We start from the raw sequence: 13,843 nt of genomic DNA on the forward strand, positions 1-13,843 counted from the left end.
TGGTTAGCTTGCTTGTACATAATACAAATAATCAAATATAGAGTAGGCAATGAAGAGTTCTTTTTACAGTATTCGTATTTACGCACTCTTTAATCAAGAATTTCAGTCGTTAAAATTTCAGCACATCACAATTTTTCTTCATAGCTTTTTCTGTACATACTTGGCTAGGTTAACGATAGACTAGCAGACCAAAGTAATGTACGCTTCTTTCCATACTTTAAAGTGTCCTCAAACCCCGTTTCAAAAATGCACTTGTAAGATTAAATTACAGTTACACATACATTCAATGCTACTGAACTATATGTATAATCACATACCACGGGTCCAAACATTTTTCAGTAGCTATAGCCGTGAACGTTTGAGAAGAACACATTTGTTGCAGACTTTGATAAGTTGTATAAATAAGCTTTTTGAGAGCGGTCATTTCATATGTCATCTGTAGTTTAACTTGATTTATTATATACTCAACAAAATATCGCGTTTCTGATTGGTCAATGATGAATGCATAAATAGGTTATAGAGTGCAATAGAGGTTATAGAGTGCAATACGGAGAAGTTGCCATGGAAACACCGGGAAAGCGCCAAATTTGAACACCAAATTATAAAAAAATGGCTGACAGTCGGTTTGCTTTGTCAAACCAAAACATCGTTGAGCAACTTAAAGAAAATGCGATAAACAAAAACACGTCGAAAGCTACACAGACCTGGTTAAATGTCTGGCAAACATGGGCGACTCAACGAAAAGTAAACCCAAAAATGGAAGAATACGAACACGAACAACTCGATAAAATGTTGCAAATCTTCTACACAGAAATACGCACAAAAGACGGGTTTGAGTACGAACCTGAGAGTTTAAAATCCATGCTGGCAGCCCTCGACCGCTATTTAAAAGAGCATGACTACAAGTACTCTATTATACGAGACCGAGAGTTTCACCAGTCGAAGTTGGTACTCGAAGGAAAAGTGAAGTGTCTCCGTCAACAAGGGAAAGGGAAGAGACCCAACGCCGCGAACGCACTGACAGCTGAAGAAGAAAAAATGCTATGGAGTGAACAAAGTCTGGGCGACTGCAGTCCAAGAGTTCTTTCCCAGACGATGTGGTGGATCTTGACTCAACATTTTGGCCTGAGGGGAAGACAGGAACACCATTCAATGGAAGTCGAGGACTCAGTCAGTTTTTGTGTGGACGACAGCGGCACAGAGTACGTCACATTTAAAGAAAATCCTACAAAGACGAGGCAGGGAGGACTGAACACAAAACATCGTAGTGTTCTGCCAAAAATGTTCGCTACTGGCGGTCAGAGATGTCCTGTTGAGTTACTGAAGCAATACCTTAGTAGACGTCCTCAAGAGCTGCGAGACAAAGGTCCTTTTTACCTGGCCATAATCGAAAATCCCAAAACAAATGTTTGGTACAAGAAGCAGCGGCTCGGCGTAAACAGCATCGACAATATGATGAAGAGCGTCGTCAAGAACACAGCTCTGGAAACAAGCAAGAAGAAATTGACTAACCACACCGCAAGGAAGAGAGTTGTGAAGAAACTCAGAGCAGCAAGCGTCGAGAGGCAGTCGATAATCCAGGTGACCGGCCACGCAAGTGAAAAGTCTCTTAACGACTACGATGAAGGTAGCGAGAAGGAACAGCGACAGCTTTCAAACATTATCAGCATGACTCCACAGTCAGCAGCCTCCAGCAGTTTTCCTGGTCTACCAATGTGGTCTTCTCTTGCAACGTCTTCAACGTGTGAACAGGTGAAAACAAGCGGCCATGCTTTCCCTGTGAACAACTTTCACAACTGTCAAGTCACATTTAACGTGATTCAGGGGCAATGCAGCTCACCAAAGTCTGCAAGTCAGAATGTTATTCCCTGAGGCCGATCGGAGATCAAACATTTGAAAACAGATTATCGGGCTTAAGTACTCTTGCCGCTTTTAATATAAACTGAAATTTAGCTTTTGAGTTCGGCTTGTAATATTTTCTGAGAAACTTTCAAAAACTTCACGCTTGATTTAGCTGTCACAACATTACATTTTTGATTGGTTCAAATAAAACATGTGAGCATTTTGGAACCCATTGAAGTGTTTTTTGTAGTACGTAAGGCGTGCAGAGTAGCACGATGGAGTAATTTTGTTGAGAATATAATAAATAAAAAATCGTATGAACCTGCTCGTGCATTTCGTGATTTATGGTCACTCGTGATGTTTTGAAAGTTCTCAAATTGCACTCGCCTACGGCTCGTGCAATTTTGAGAACTTTCAAAACATCACTCGTGCCCATAAATCACGAAATGCACTCGCGTTCATACGATTTCCTATACAAAATGCTGCTTAGTTAATATTTAAGTTTGGCTGAAATAAACTTGTTAAACACGTTAATTAGAGAGACCTAATTTCTGTTTGCTGTGCAACGCAATGTTGTATAATAGAGACCTTATGAAAAGACGGCGGCGACGGCGACGGCAACCGGACATAAAACAAAAAGCCTTATGAGCAAAAACAATCGCTCGACACGTGCGTTTTAAATTTTGGTACATTTCTCTGCTGTCCTCTGCAAAACAACAACGTGAAATGACCAAATTTAAGGTTTTGTGGAGAACGTGAGGACAAGACGGTGAATTTTTCTTTCTCTTTTTTAACTTAACCCACCACTCCCTACCAATTTGGTTCCTGGGTAGTTTGTTGTTTGTATCACCGTAGAAATTGAACGAGTTGAAATAATCGCGAAGTAGCAGAAATGAAATAAAGTTATATTTTCAAATGACGTTTCCGTTGGCGTCGCCTTGTTGCATTCGTAAGGTCCCTATGAAGCTTAAGCAGCGAGGACGGCGACGTAAATTGGCCACCGTAAAGAGATTCGAATTTACCTTTACAACTTTGTCGATAAAGCAAACGTTCGTTTATACTCCCCGCCGACGCAAAGTTTGGTTAGAAACCAACTCATTTATCTTCTGAAATTCATACCCATTTTTAGACCTGGCTTCTAGAATCCACACCCCGGTTTTCAGACTTTCAGCATATACTAAAATGATGGTTAAAGTCTAAATCATATTTCAGCCCAAAACGGCTCAAAAACCATAGACGATGAGAAGTCCAAAGACTACTGCAAGGCTGACACAACGTAATATACTTTAAAATAATATTTCGGTTGGCCAAACCAGCCTTCTTGACGTTTAGATTCTAACATCTAAACGTGAAGAAGGCTGGTTTGGCCAGCCGAAATATTATTTTAAAATATACTACGTTGTGTCAGCCTTGCAGTAGTCTTTGGACTTCTCATCGTCTATTTTTCAAGTTTGGCTGATTAGATCTCCAGTGAGATCCAACGTACAGGCAAGCAGGAACTGCTTTTGCAGTTTTAAAAGTTTTCATTCAAAAAAGCATACCCTTTGGCGCCGTACTTACCTATAAAGCTTATATAGTGGAATGAATGAATTTTAAAAGCTCATTAGATCTTTCAGCCCCAAACCGTTCCCCGCGCCCTGTTTGGCCAAAAGGACGCAAAATTCTGTTCCGTGTCAAACCTATCGTTTGTCAAACATCCCCTTTTCTCCCGAAACGGCTCAACGTGCGATCAGAAGTTCTGCTATTCTAGTTGTGTATTTCTGCCAACGATAAAAAAGTAAAGTAGAGTAAAGTAAAATAAAGTTGTTTTCTGTGGACATTAATATCATGAAATCAATTCCACCAGGTTATGGCCCCTGATTCCACTCCATTGAAATGTTTGGCTATTGTTTCCCTACCAGCCCCACCCTGAACGCAAAACTTCGTCCCAGAACCCAACGCGCTTGAATAAAACCCTCTCGCTAAGAGTCATGGGTGATTGTCTGCCAAAAGCAGCATGGCGGAGTATTTGGCGTCCATCTTTGGAACAGAGAAGGACAAGTAAGTGAATTCTGAACGGCTTTTGATCACTGTCAAAGTTTTAGTACAAGGAAGTGTTGGTTGTTGAAGCCATCTTGCCGTACGTGAAAAGTTTGTTTCCTGTGCCCACTTTGATCAAAACTCGCGTGGACTTAGACACAAATTGGAAAGCGTGTTATTTTACGCGATCGAGTACACTCATTTAAAACAAAGAGGATCATGAAAGTTGAAGAAATCAAAATGAAGTCAACATTTCAAACTAATGGGAGGTTATGACTTATGCCGAGCAGATGATTATCCTTCAAATGTTATTCTACGTAAGTTAATTCATCGCTGTTGAGAACTGTAGGTCCGGTTCCAGACGCCGTACTTCACATGGGCCGAATCGATTCGATTTTGGACGGCTCATGCGAAGTACGGCGTCTGAATCAAAGCCGATTGACAGCCATTATTCCCAGCGAAGCGGCCGATCCGAATTAGATCGACCGTTCTGAATTGATTCAGACACCATAGCTCACATGAACTTAATTCATTGAAATAAATTATTCGATTCGGTTCATATGAAGTACGGCATCTGCTCCGGGCCTTGGAATGATTTTCGTTGGCAAAAAGTTATGTTCTATTAATTCTGTGTGGAGAACAAAATGTATTGATCATTCAATTTCAATGATGTATGGAAATCTCCATTTGTTTAGGGTAAATTGCTCTTTCTACTTCAAAATTGGAACATGTCGACATGGAGAGCGATGCTCAAGACTTCACAACAAGCCAACTTTTAGTCAGGTGAGTACATTTATTTTTTTGCCATCACTTTCTATGATAAGTGTATTATCGTTTGTCTCACAATGTATAGTACTGGCCACAGGAATAGCAGCACCTACATGCACGTAAAATGCATGCAATATGGCAGATTTACACGTATGTTATGTGCGCATAAATTTTGACACTAACTATTACTTGCACCGTGAATTACACGCAGTCTGTATGTTATTTGATCAGATAGAAATCGCTTTGTCCATCACATGTAGTTTGCGGGTATTTTATCACTTAACGATGTACATGAAATGTGACAAAAGCTTCTCGCAATTTAAGCAAAAGGAAGGTAGGAATCTCAGGGGATTAGAGTCCGTATTTCAATCTTTGAGAAATGCAGCCTCGTTTGTATTCTTAGGATAAGTTGTTATTTTTTTATTTTATTTTATTTTATTTTATTTTATTAAATTCAATATTTTTTCCAGGGGCATCCAATTTAGCAGAGCTAGTTTAAATGGAGCCCTGACACAGCACAAGACAAAACATTGAAACAAAAAAAACTAAACTAATAATTAAGTTATAAATGCAGCATGTACCGCAGGCGTTACTGCTTAAGATGACACTTAAGGACGGTGCCTACTAATACCGAAGTATTTTTGCACGGTTTAGCACTATGCTGGAAGAGCAGATATTGGTAGCGGCTATTGAAATCCAAAAAGAAAATTGGGGGTAACCACGCATTTTTTAGAGATAACTAAGCGACAATTATTCTGAAAAGCAGCAAAATACAAAGCAATGTATGGCGCTTTTTTCCAAATTGAAGCCTTATTTTCTCTGAAAAATGCATGGTTACCTCCAATTTTCTTTTTGGATACCAAAATCACTTGTTAAGTTCTGCTTTCTCCACATAGTTTTAAAGTGCGCAAAAATATCCCTGTAATAGTAGGCACCACCCATAGGAAACCCGAGTATCTCCAGATGCGCAGAACGTATGCGCAGTAACAATAGTAGGCACCGTCCTTAAGTTTGGTTTTAAATTCACTGAACGCCTCTACCTGTCTAATGGTTCTCGGATGATGTTGTAAGTTCGAGCGCCGTTTATTCTGAAGCTCCCCTGATACTTAGCAGTTTTTGCGAAGGGAGGGCGCAACAAATCACTGCTTCTGGTGTTATGGCCTTGGTAAAGGTGCGCGTGCCTAAACTCTGAAAGTAAGTACGAAGGCACTATTCCGTGAAGACATTTATGAACCAAAAGGCATTTAAGATAATTTCTGCACGCTTGTAGGTTGGGCCAACCAAGTGTTGATTTTAATTCCTCAGCCCCGACTGATCGCTCCTCCATAATGCATGCGGCACGTCTATTTAGCTTATCTAGGTAATCTTTGCTCCCAGCCTCACAACTGTCCCAGATAGGCGAACAGTAATCAAATAAAGGCAAAACTATAGTATTGTAGAGCAGTAGGCAAGTTGGCTTGGGGAGAACCTTACGCGCTCGACGCAGAGCACCTAATCTTGACGAGATATTGTTACCAATATATTCTATGTGGTCCTTCCAAGATAGAGTGTTGTCTAGGAGGACCCCAAGATATTTGAACTTGTTAACCCTTTCTAAACGCGTGTTACTAATTTCTATAACTACATCGTCAGCCTCTGCGGTCCTCTGATGGGTACCAACAAGCATAATCTTCGTTTTCTCAAGATTAAGTATTAAAAAATTAGCATGAAGCCAGCTTAGGACATCAGTTAGGCCACCAGTTGTTATCTTCAGATTATTTCTATAAACCGTCAATAAACCTAAAGCTGCGATTTACAACTCTTTGTAGTTACTTTGAGTTATAAATCACGATGTTTTGACTGCTTACTGCTAGTCTTCATCAGGCGATGAGGTTGACTGGTTATTATTATTGTATCTACATGTACCACGATGAACAACACCAACCTCTGTCTCGACTTTCTATGATATAATAGAGTAGGTTATTGCAAGGGAAGAGGCGTCCAGTTGTTTTGCTACAAACTCGTTTCGTTACACAGTTGTTTCGCTACACCGTTAAGTATGAAAATGATTGTGATTATTTCTCGCTCTTTTAGTGAGTTCCGGTGGAATTGTCTTAGCTGTTTCAGACTGCGTTTCATTGTGTTTGTGCAAGGATTTAATTGAGTTCAAATATTAGAGAATAAGTCAGGTTTACAGTCAATTCACGTCACACGCGACTGGTAATTTTGAAATTTGAACGGAGTTTTGAAATTTTCATGTCAGTTTTGGACATTGCCAACAAGATTTCAGAGTTCCCAAAGTTTTCAGAAATTTCCCTAGTTTATTAAAAGTATAAAGGTATGAATTTTTCTTTACATTACAGCATTAAGTATTTCAAGAATAACAATTTTTTCCCAAGTATTTTGAATCTTTTTTTTTTTTTTTCAGTTAATGCATCTTTTTCGGAAAGATTTCCAGAGAAATGTTCAACATTCCATTCACACTTCGGACATTACAAAGAGAAATTCGAATGTTTATTGAATTCTTGGAAATACTGATCACGCGTGACGAGAATTGACTGTAAAATGTAGCGAATCAACTAAACTGCGCGGTGAGGGTAAAAGGCGGCATGAGTTTGCGGAATGGCATGTGGCATGACCTGCGGCATGGCATAATTATGCGAAATACGATACTCGCCGAATGACTCAAAGAAATAAATTAACTGAAGAGTGCGTCAGTTTTTAGCTCCAATTTTAAGAGCATTAGGTTTTTCCATGTTGCGGAAAATGCAACACATGGGATGATTAGAGAATACAAGCCTGTAGCTCGAATAGAACATGTCTGATCGGTGGTTAGGAAGAAGTGAGGGTGAAGAAATCGATGAATACTGTTTATTGTTCTCACATTCAAGGAAATATGAGTACATGTGCCTATTGTCGAACACTTTTTGCAATTTTCTCGTATGTAGTTCCTTCCTTTAATACCTAAACACGTCCTAAAGATTGGCTGATTGAACGCCTGAGGTTTCGTACGATCGTTCGCAGATGGTTAATTGCCTTTCCTGGAAAAAAAAATATCCCCTTCATTATGTTAATATACGTCTCGTTCAAGAAAAAACGAAGTAATATTAAAAGTATATGTTACCTTTTCCGGACTTAAAAAACATTGTTAAGTCAGTTTGGGTGAGACCTTTCTCGGGTAATAAAGCGCTGAAACGTTATGTAGAGGTGTATTGTCACCGGTCCCACGGCACCTCCGCCGGATAATTTGTTTTGCCACGTACACTCTGTTTTTTTTTTTAAAGAACCTTTTTATAGGAACGTCGAGGCTGAGATTGACCAAAATTTTAAGAACGTATTAAGAACATTCCTCAGGCTGAGAGTCGATTAAGAACGTTTTTATTTTGGTAATCTGTATATAAAATCAAGGTAACTAATGAAAATTAACTAAAATACTTAAGGGCATGTTTTGTTTAACATTAAGAATGGTGACACACATCTCGGTTTGTCATAATCATACCATATCTCAGCAGGGAATGCACTTTGATAGGTTTCCTGGTCGCGTCCGGTGATTTACAAAATACATGTAGTGTATGCTAATTTAAGAACATCTTTCAGCCTCAAATCGCAAAAAAATATAAGAACGTTCAGCCTCAGCTCCAAAATTAGAGGTTCTTGTAAAAAAAACACAGTGTATCGCATTTGTTCTCAAATTCCACATTATTATCCCAGAATTTTATTTCATAGATATAACGAGCTATAGTTGTGTCAACGGCTAATAAAATATGTGGGTAATGAGGAAAAATACCCCGCTACCCTCCCCCGCCGGTTTATAGGTCAATGAAACTTACAACTTAGAACTTGACCTGTCACCTACCCACCGAAAGCGCTTTCTTCGCCCGCTGTTTCAAATCACAAATATTTATAGCCAATTTTTGAATTTAGTGGGTAAATATTCCTCGATGTGATGTTTAACAAATTTTGCTGCTTTTGGAAATTGCATTTGTAAGTTATTCCGGCTGGCTGTAACACCAGGTCAGCTTTCAGGACCTTTCAGGAAAAGCTGGGAAGTTTCTTCGCTACTCTTTTATGAAACTGTTGTTGAAGCTTTGTCCGCGAATAGTTTTATCAGACGCTGAGAACATTCAACGGTTACATATTGTAACGAATAGAAAATTTGTAACAAACTCACGAGAAAAATAGGTTCTGTTTTTTCTCACCTTACATTTTCGGCGAGATACGTACGCTAGTTAAACTTGTCAATTACATGGAAGTCAAAAGGTGAAAAGCGAACATGAAACTTAAATTTACTCAGTTCCTTGACTACGAAAATCCATAGATTTCTTTACCCTCACTCCTTCCTAACCAGCGATCGACATGATTTATCCCAGCCTTGTATTTTCTAATTCTCTTTCTGTTGTCTAGTTGTTTTTAAATATTCAGCTTGGAGTCCACAACATCTAAAATTATAAAATGGGCGCGAAAACAGTACACTCTCTTCAGTTAATTTATTCCTATAAGTCATTCCGCGAGTATCGTATTTCGTATATTGCGGTGTAGCAAAATGACCGGTAAGTTGGGAGTGCAGTTGGTGTTCACAGGCAGCCATTTTATTTTTAATAAGAGTTGTTTTTAAACCATGAGATTGACAATGGAAAGGCAACTTTTTGAGTAACCAAGTGGTCTGATCTTGTTACCAGAGGCACAACTCTACTTAGGATGAAAATGGTACAGGTGCAATTCTGAATGCATTACACTGTAGATTTTCTTTATAAATGAACAAATCAATGGACAAACTCCAAAATTACGTCTGCCCTGCTAAGACGACTTTTTCATCTGAGATGTCTTTTTCCATCCTTTGTCTATCCTTTGTTCATCTTGTACTATGAAAGTTGCCAGTAACTTATAAGAAGAACTTTGTTATCACACAATACTCCTCCCCAAAATAATGATGTGGCTACATAGGAGACTATGATACATTTTAAGGCCGTTAAATTCAATGTTTTATCAGCCTCGAAAGCTAGCTTTGAACTTGAAGAGTTTGTTTATATTTGAATGTATGCTAATCTGTTTCAAGTTGCACTGAAAGTATTTTAATATGCTTTTACACTGCATTTAATTGTATTTAATATTTAGTTCTACTTGTATTTAATTTAGTAGTAATGTATTGTACACGACCCCACAAGCTTTCAGCTTTCATATACATCGTGTATAAATAAAGGCAACCTACCTACCTAGCTACTGATATGAATGCCAGCTGATGCATTATGTAATACAGTGAACACCCACATAAAAGGACAAGCGGATTAAGAACCTCCAGACTGAAATTCGTCATTTTAGACACCTGTTAATAAAAGGACCTTACCATATCTTAATTGTTAATAAACTCAGTGTTTGTTCAAAAATCTGCTTGGTCGACGTCTCTTCCGAAAGGATAAACATATATCCAATTCATTAAGTATAAGAAGACTTATTCAGGCTGACATTGAAAAAAGTAGGTTCTTAAATGTTGGTGTTTACCGTATCGCATGACAATCATACAATGTAGATTCCTTACCTATTTGGGACATTTTCTTGGTTCTTGGTTTTCACGATTCTGTGAAGTTGAAATCAAAGAATGTCAAAAAAAAGGCCAATTTGGGCAAAACTGAAGACTTTGAATGCCTTTTCTTGAAGTTTTTTTTATAAAGCCCTGCAAACTGCGTTTCGTATTCATTGAGTGCTTCCTTTCCTTTAAAGGTTTGCTGTCTTTTTATAAACCACTCTACAATCTTGTAGATGCCTTGTGCATCCCAGAACCATTATTGCATCTGCCACTTAACTTTCGTACATGTAGTCAGACCATCAACATGTTACAATTGCAAGCTGCCACCTGCTTAGGGTACACTGACCACTGAGCTGGCATCTACCGCTCAACTTTCATATGTCTAGTAACGCCATCAATATCATGTTATTGCCAGCTGCCATCTGCTCAGGGTCAACCACTGAGCTGGCATCCCACCGCTCCATTGTACAAACCCCATGAAGCCTTTAAGTTGGCTACCAGCATGACTTTGCTGTCACGGCAAAGATACAGTAGTGGTAGCAGCCCTCGCGCCTTTCTACTGTCAGCTTTCTGTGCATGCCTGCTATTGTCAATTGCCTTGAATTGATCCTTGCTACTGGGTGGTTAGGATTTCTGTTACACTCGAGTAGCTTGGCTTTGTTGCGCTCCCATTCCAGGCATGGTTTGGAAACACGAACAGACCTTGTTCATCCATTCTTCCCAGAAGTTCTGTACCATGTGTTAAGCGGAGATTGTGCCACTGAAACTGCTATAGCCAATGGAATTGCTGGCGTGTGGTATTATAAGTCCTCGAGGACATCAACACACCTCTCAGCTGTTGTTCAGATTCAGTTTGTCTCACCTTCTCAGTAAGCTCCACAGCACTATCAAACGTTGTCCATACCAAACGACCATGGTTAGATGGGGCACTGCAACAATCTTGAATGTACACAGGATTGTCACATACAGGAGTTAGCTGAACATCATTTCCCATAAGTACTACTACAGCAATACCCCCCATAGCTCGTCTACATTGGCTCCTCTGTACACTGCATAACGTGCGTGATTTTCCATCCAACCCATTGTGGTGCGGCCAAACATCGATCGCTCGTCCCCAACCAGAACTTTCAAATTCTCACACTTTTTCTGAATTCTCTCTAACACTGGACCTGCAAGGACTGTCAGCTCGTTGCAAGACCTTCTGCCCGTTGAGATTCCTAAGAAACTGTGAACTGTACTGCCTAGAACGAGATAGGCAGCACTCCCCGTCGGGATTATCACCTCTATTGCGTCATTTGTTCCAAACACTTGCCGCACTAACCTCTGAAGGCACTTGATAACATACGACTTTCCAGTTCCAGCAGTTCCAAGCCGCAAAGGACGGTAACCTTGTCGGTTTTCAACAAAGTTGTAGAGAGTGTGTAACACCAAACTCACTATGGCTCTCTGATTCTCATTTAGGGAGAACGGAGACACTTGTGGCAATTCAAGGCCTGTAGTTTGGCGTTCTTGATCTTCTTTGATCATTTCTTCGAGCCATTTCTTGGGGTCTTTGCCCTCAGGAAGAATAATGCAGGTGCTGTTCCGGTCATAGTCCTCTCCAACATCATCATAATCCAAATCCTTCTCCACACCCTCATACCTCTGGTTCTGCCCTGCATAGACATCTACCCAATCTGGTTGTTGCTCAGCTTCTGCAGCATCATCATCCTCGTCTTCCACAAATACCTGCTCTTGTGGATGGTCTGCATAACGCTGTTCCTTAGAAACCTGGGCCTTCACAAATGTTGGACACGCATCACTAGAAATAAAATCTGTTAACTTATTAATCCAGGATTGAGCATCTCCCTTTACTTCTTGGATGTCAAACCAGTTTGGCAAGTGCGACAAAAGCATTGTTCTACGGTAGTCCTCGTTCAAGGGCCATGTTACGCGTGTAGCAACACCACTTACAACAGTGCAGGTACCTTACCATTTTTGGATGCAAAATGGTACCAATGCAAGAACAGTGCTCGTCCCGTGGTCGTGCAAGGTACTTATCCAAAGGTGCACTGCAGGTTGCAGTGTCATCATACCGTTCAGGTCGCCTTGAGCCTGACATAGACAAGTATGTGAATGAACGGCTACATCGCCAAAGTGCTAGTCCACTCAACTCAAATGATGCCTCAGGTCCACTGATATCTGGTCTTCCCACAGTCTTGATTAGCATTTTAGCACACATTGACTTGCCGGTCACTTGGTCTGCATCAGTTGCATCAGCAGCATTAACCATGTCCTTAAAAAGATCAGCAGTTGCACCAGAGGGTTCACTATCCTTGCAAGCATAGCCACAACATAGCCAGTTATTGCTATGATATCATCAGTGCTAGGATTGTCTGGGGGAGAATTGGAAAGAATCAAGCTTACGTCCCCATTTGCTCTCCAAGACTGTATTTGATAGCGAAAATGCGGAACCACGCATGCATGGTAACGCGGCATCTCAAGGCGAGGAGCTCCGTTATGATCTTCCACAATTTCTGAGTCGTTCCGCAGTTTCTTCCCTGGGCAAAACTTGCTTCCAAACTCCATCCTGCATACGCGTTGTCAAACATAACAGAAAGGAAGATAAAATAAAACTTTAAAACTTTTGTGTCGCTTTTTGTGAACCATTGAATACCATGATTGACCATGTTCAAGAGGACTAACCCAATAGTGATTTTAGTATATTTTTTTCTTCACTTGGAGCTCTTGTCTAGTTAGCAGAATAATTGGTAGTCCTTGTTTTAAAAATTCTCAAAAGTTTTTTTAGGTCGAGTGAACTAACTTGCCCCAGATGTATCTTCACAACCCATTTGACAGAGACTGACACAACACACTGAAACTGGTGAGATAAGTCACTTGCACAATATTTAATTCCTGGGTAAAGAGTATTTATTCAGGACCCTAATGTCCACTAAAAGGCAGAAGGTGTGGTAGGGGGAAGGAGAGGAGGGAAAGTTTGACGTCATTGTAGTTTGCAACGATTACAGCACTTTGCTTTCTTTTATCGTTAGTTGAAGCAAAAGGTAAGAATACTGGACTTTTTCAAGGGTAAAATTGAATAGTGGCTAGCAAATCATAAAGAAAAATCGAACATGTCAGTCTTTTAACACATGAATGATTGCTGATTGTCCCAGGGACATAACTCCTTTCCAGGCCCCTTTCAAAAAAAAAAAAGAAAAGAAACAGGAAAGGCCTCATGCATAGCAATTTGATTCATGAGTGTATTAATTCATTAATAATGCACTCAAGGATAATGAACTACAAATTGGGAGTAGTCCTTTACATTCAAAGGATTCCTCTTTAAGTACATGTATTTCCCACTAATTACAACAACAAAAAACAGGAGGCTTGTCCTTACTTTTAATAATCCAATAATACAACAGGAAGAAGCTTAGCAGGTATTGAACATCAATTAATTTTATGACTTGTGTTCACCTTGTATGATATTCAGGTTATTATTGTTACACGAGTACCTCTTATTTACATTTACCAACTCGTTCAGATAAATTTAATTTTTAACTTTTTGATAATCACGAGGGACAACATTCCTGTTTCCGAAAGAAAAAAAGAACGAATATAAAACTAGACGAATTAGTGGTCGATAAATTGCCAGTAGTCGCAAATTTTCTACGACTTCATCAAGTCCTGTTGCGACCGCAAATCATCGTGTCTTCCGTTATTTTACTTACT

General features: G+C 39.7%; 2 protein-coding genes and 1 pseudogene across 2 annotated transcripts in view; 2 read left to right on the top strand and 1 right to left on the bottom strand.

The window, feature by feature from the left end:
- Positions 1-269, top strand: part of LOC146483646 (uncharacterized) — a 63,338-nt gene extending 63,069 nt beyond the window's left edge. Inside the window, exon 9 of the mRNA XM_085105831.1 lies at positions 56-269. The gene's annotated coding sequence lies outside the window, so the exon portion shown is untranslated. The remainder of the gene's footprint in view (positions 1-55) is intronic.
- Positions 270-455: 186 nt separating this feature from the next.
- On the top strand, positions 456-2,068 carry LOC146483650 (uncharacterized protein KIAA1958-like). The gene has a single exon (XM_085105822.1). The coding sequence runs from the start codon at positions 610-612 to the stop codon at positions 1,870-1,872; it is 1,263 nt and encodes a 420-aa protein (XP_084961948.1). The 5' UTR covers positions 456-609; the 3' UTR covers positions 1,873-2,068.
- An 8,424-nt stretch (positions 2,069-10,492) lies between these two features.
- Positions 10,493-12,709, bottom strand: LOC146483651 (uncharacterized; annotated as a pseudogene).
- Positions 12,710-13,843: the final 1,134 nt, after the last annotated feature.

Source organism: Pavona decussata, unplaced genomic scaffold (genome assembly GCF_977016875.1).
Source record: "Pavona decussata unplaced genomic scaffold, jaPavDecu1.1 SCAFFOLD_38, whole genome shotgun sequence".
Classification (NCBI taxonomy): domain Eukaryota; kingdom Metazoa; phylum Cnidaria; class Anthozoa; order Scleractinia; family Agariciidae; genus Pavona; species Pavona decussata.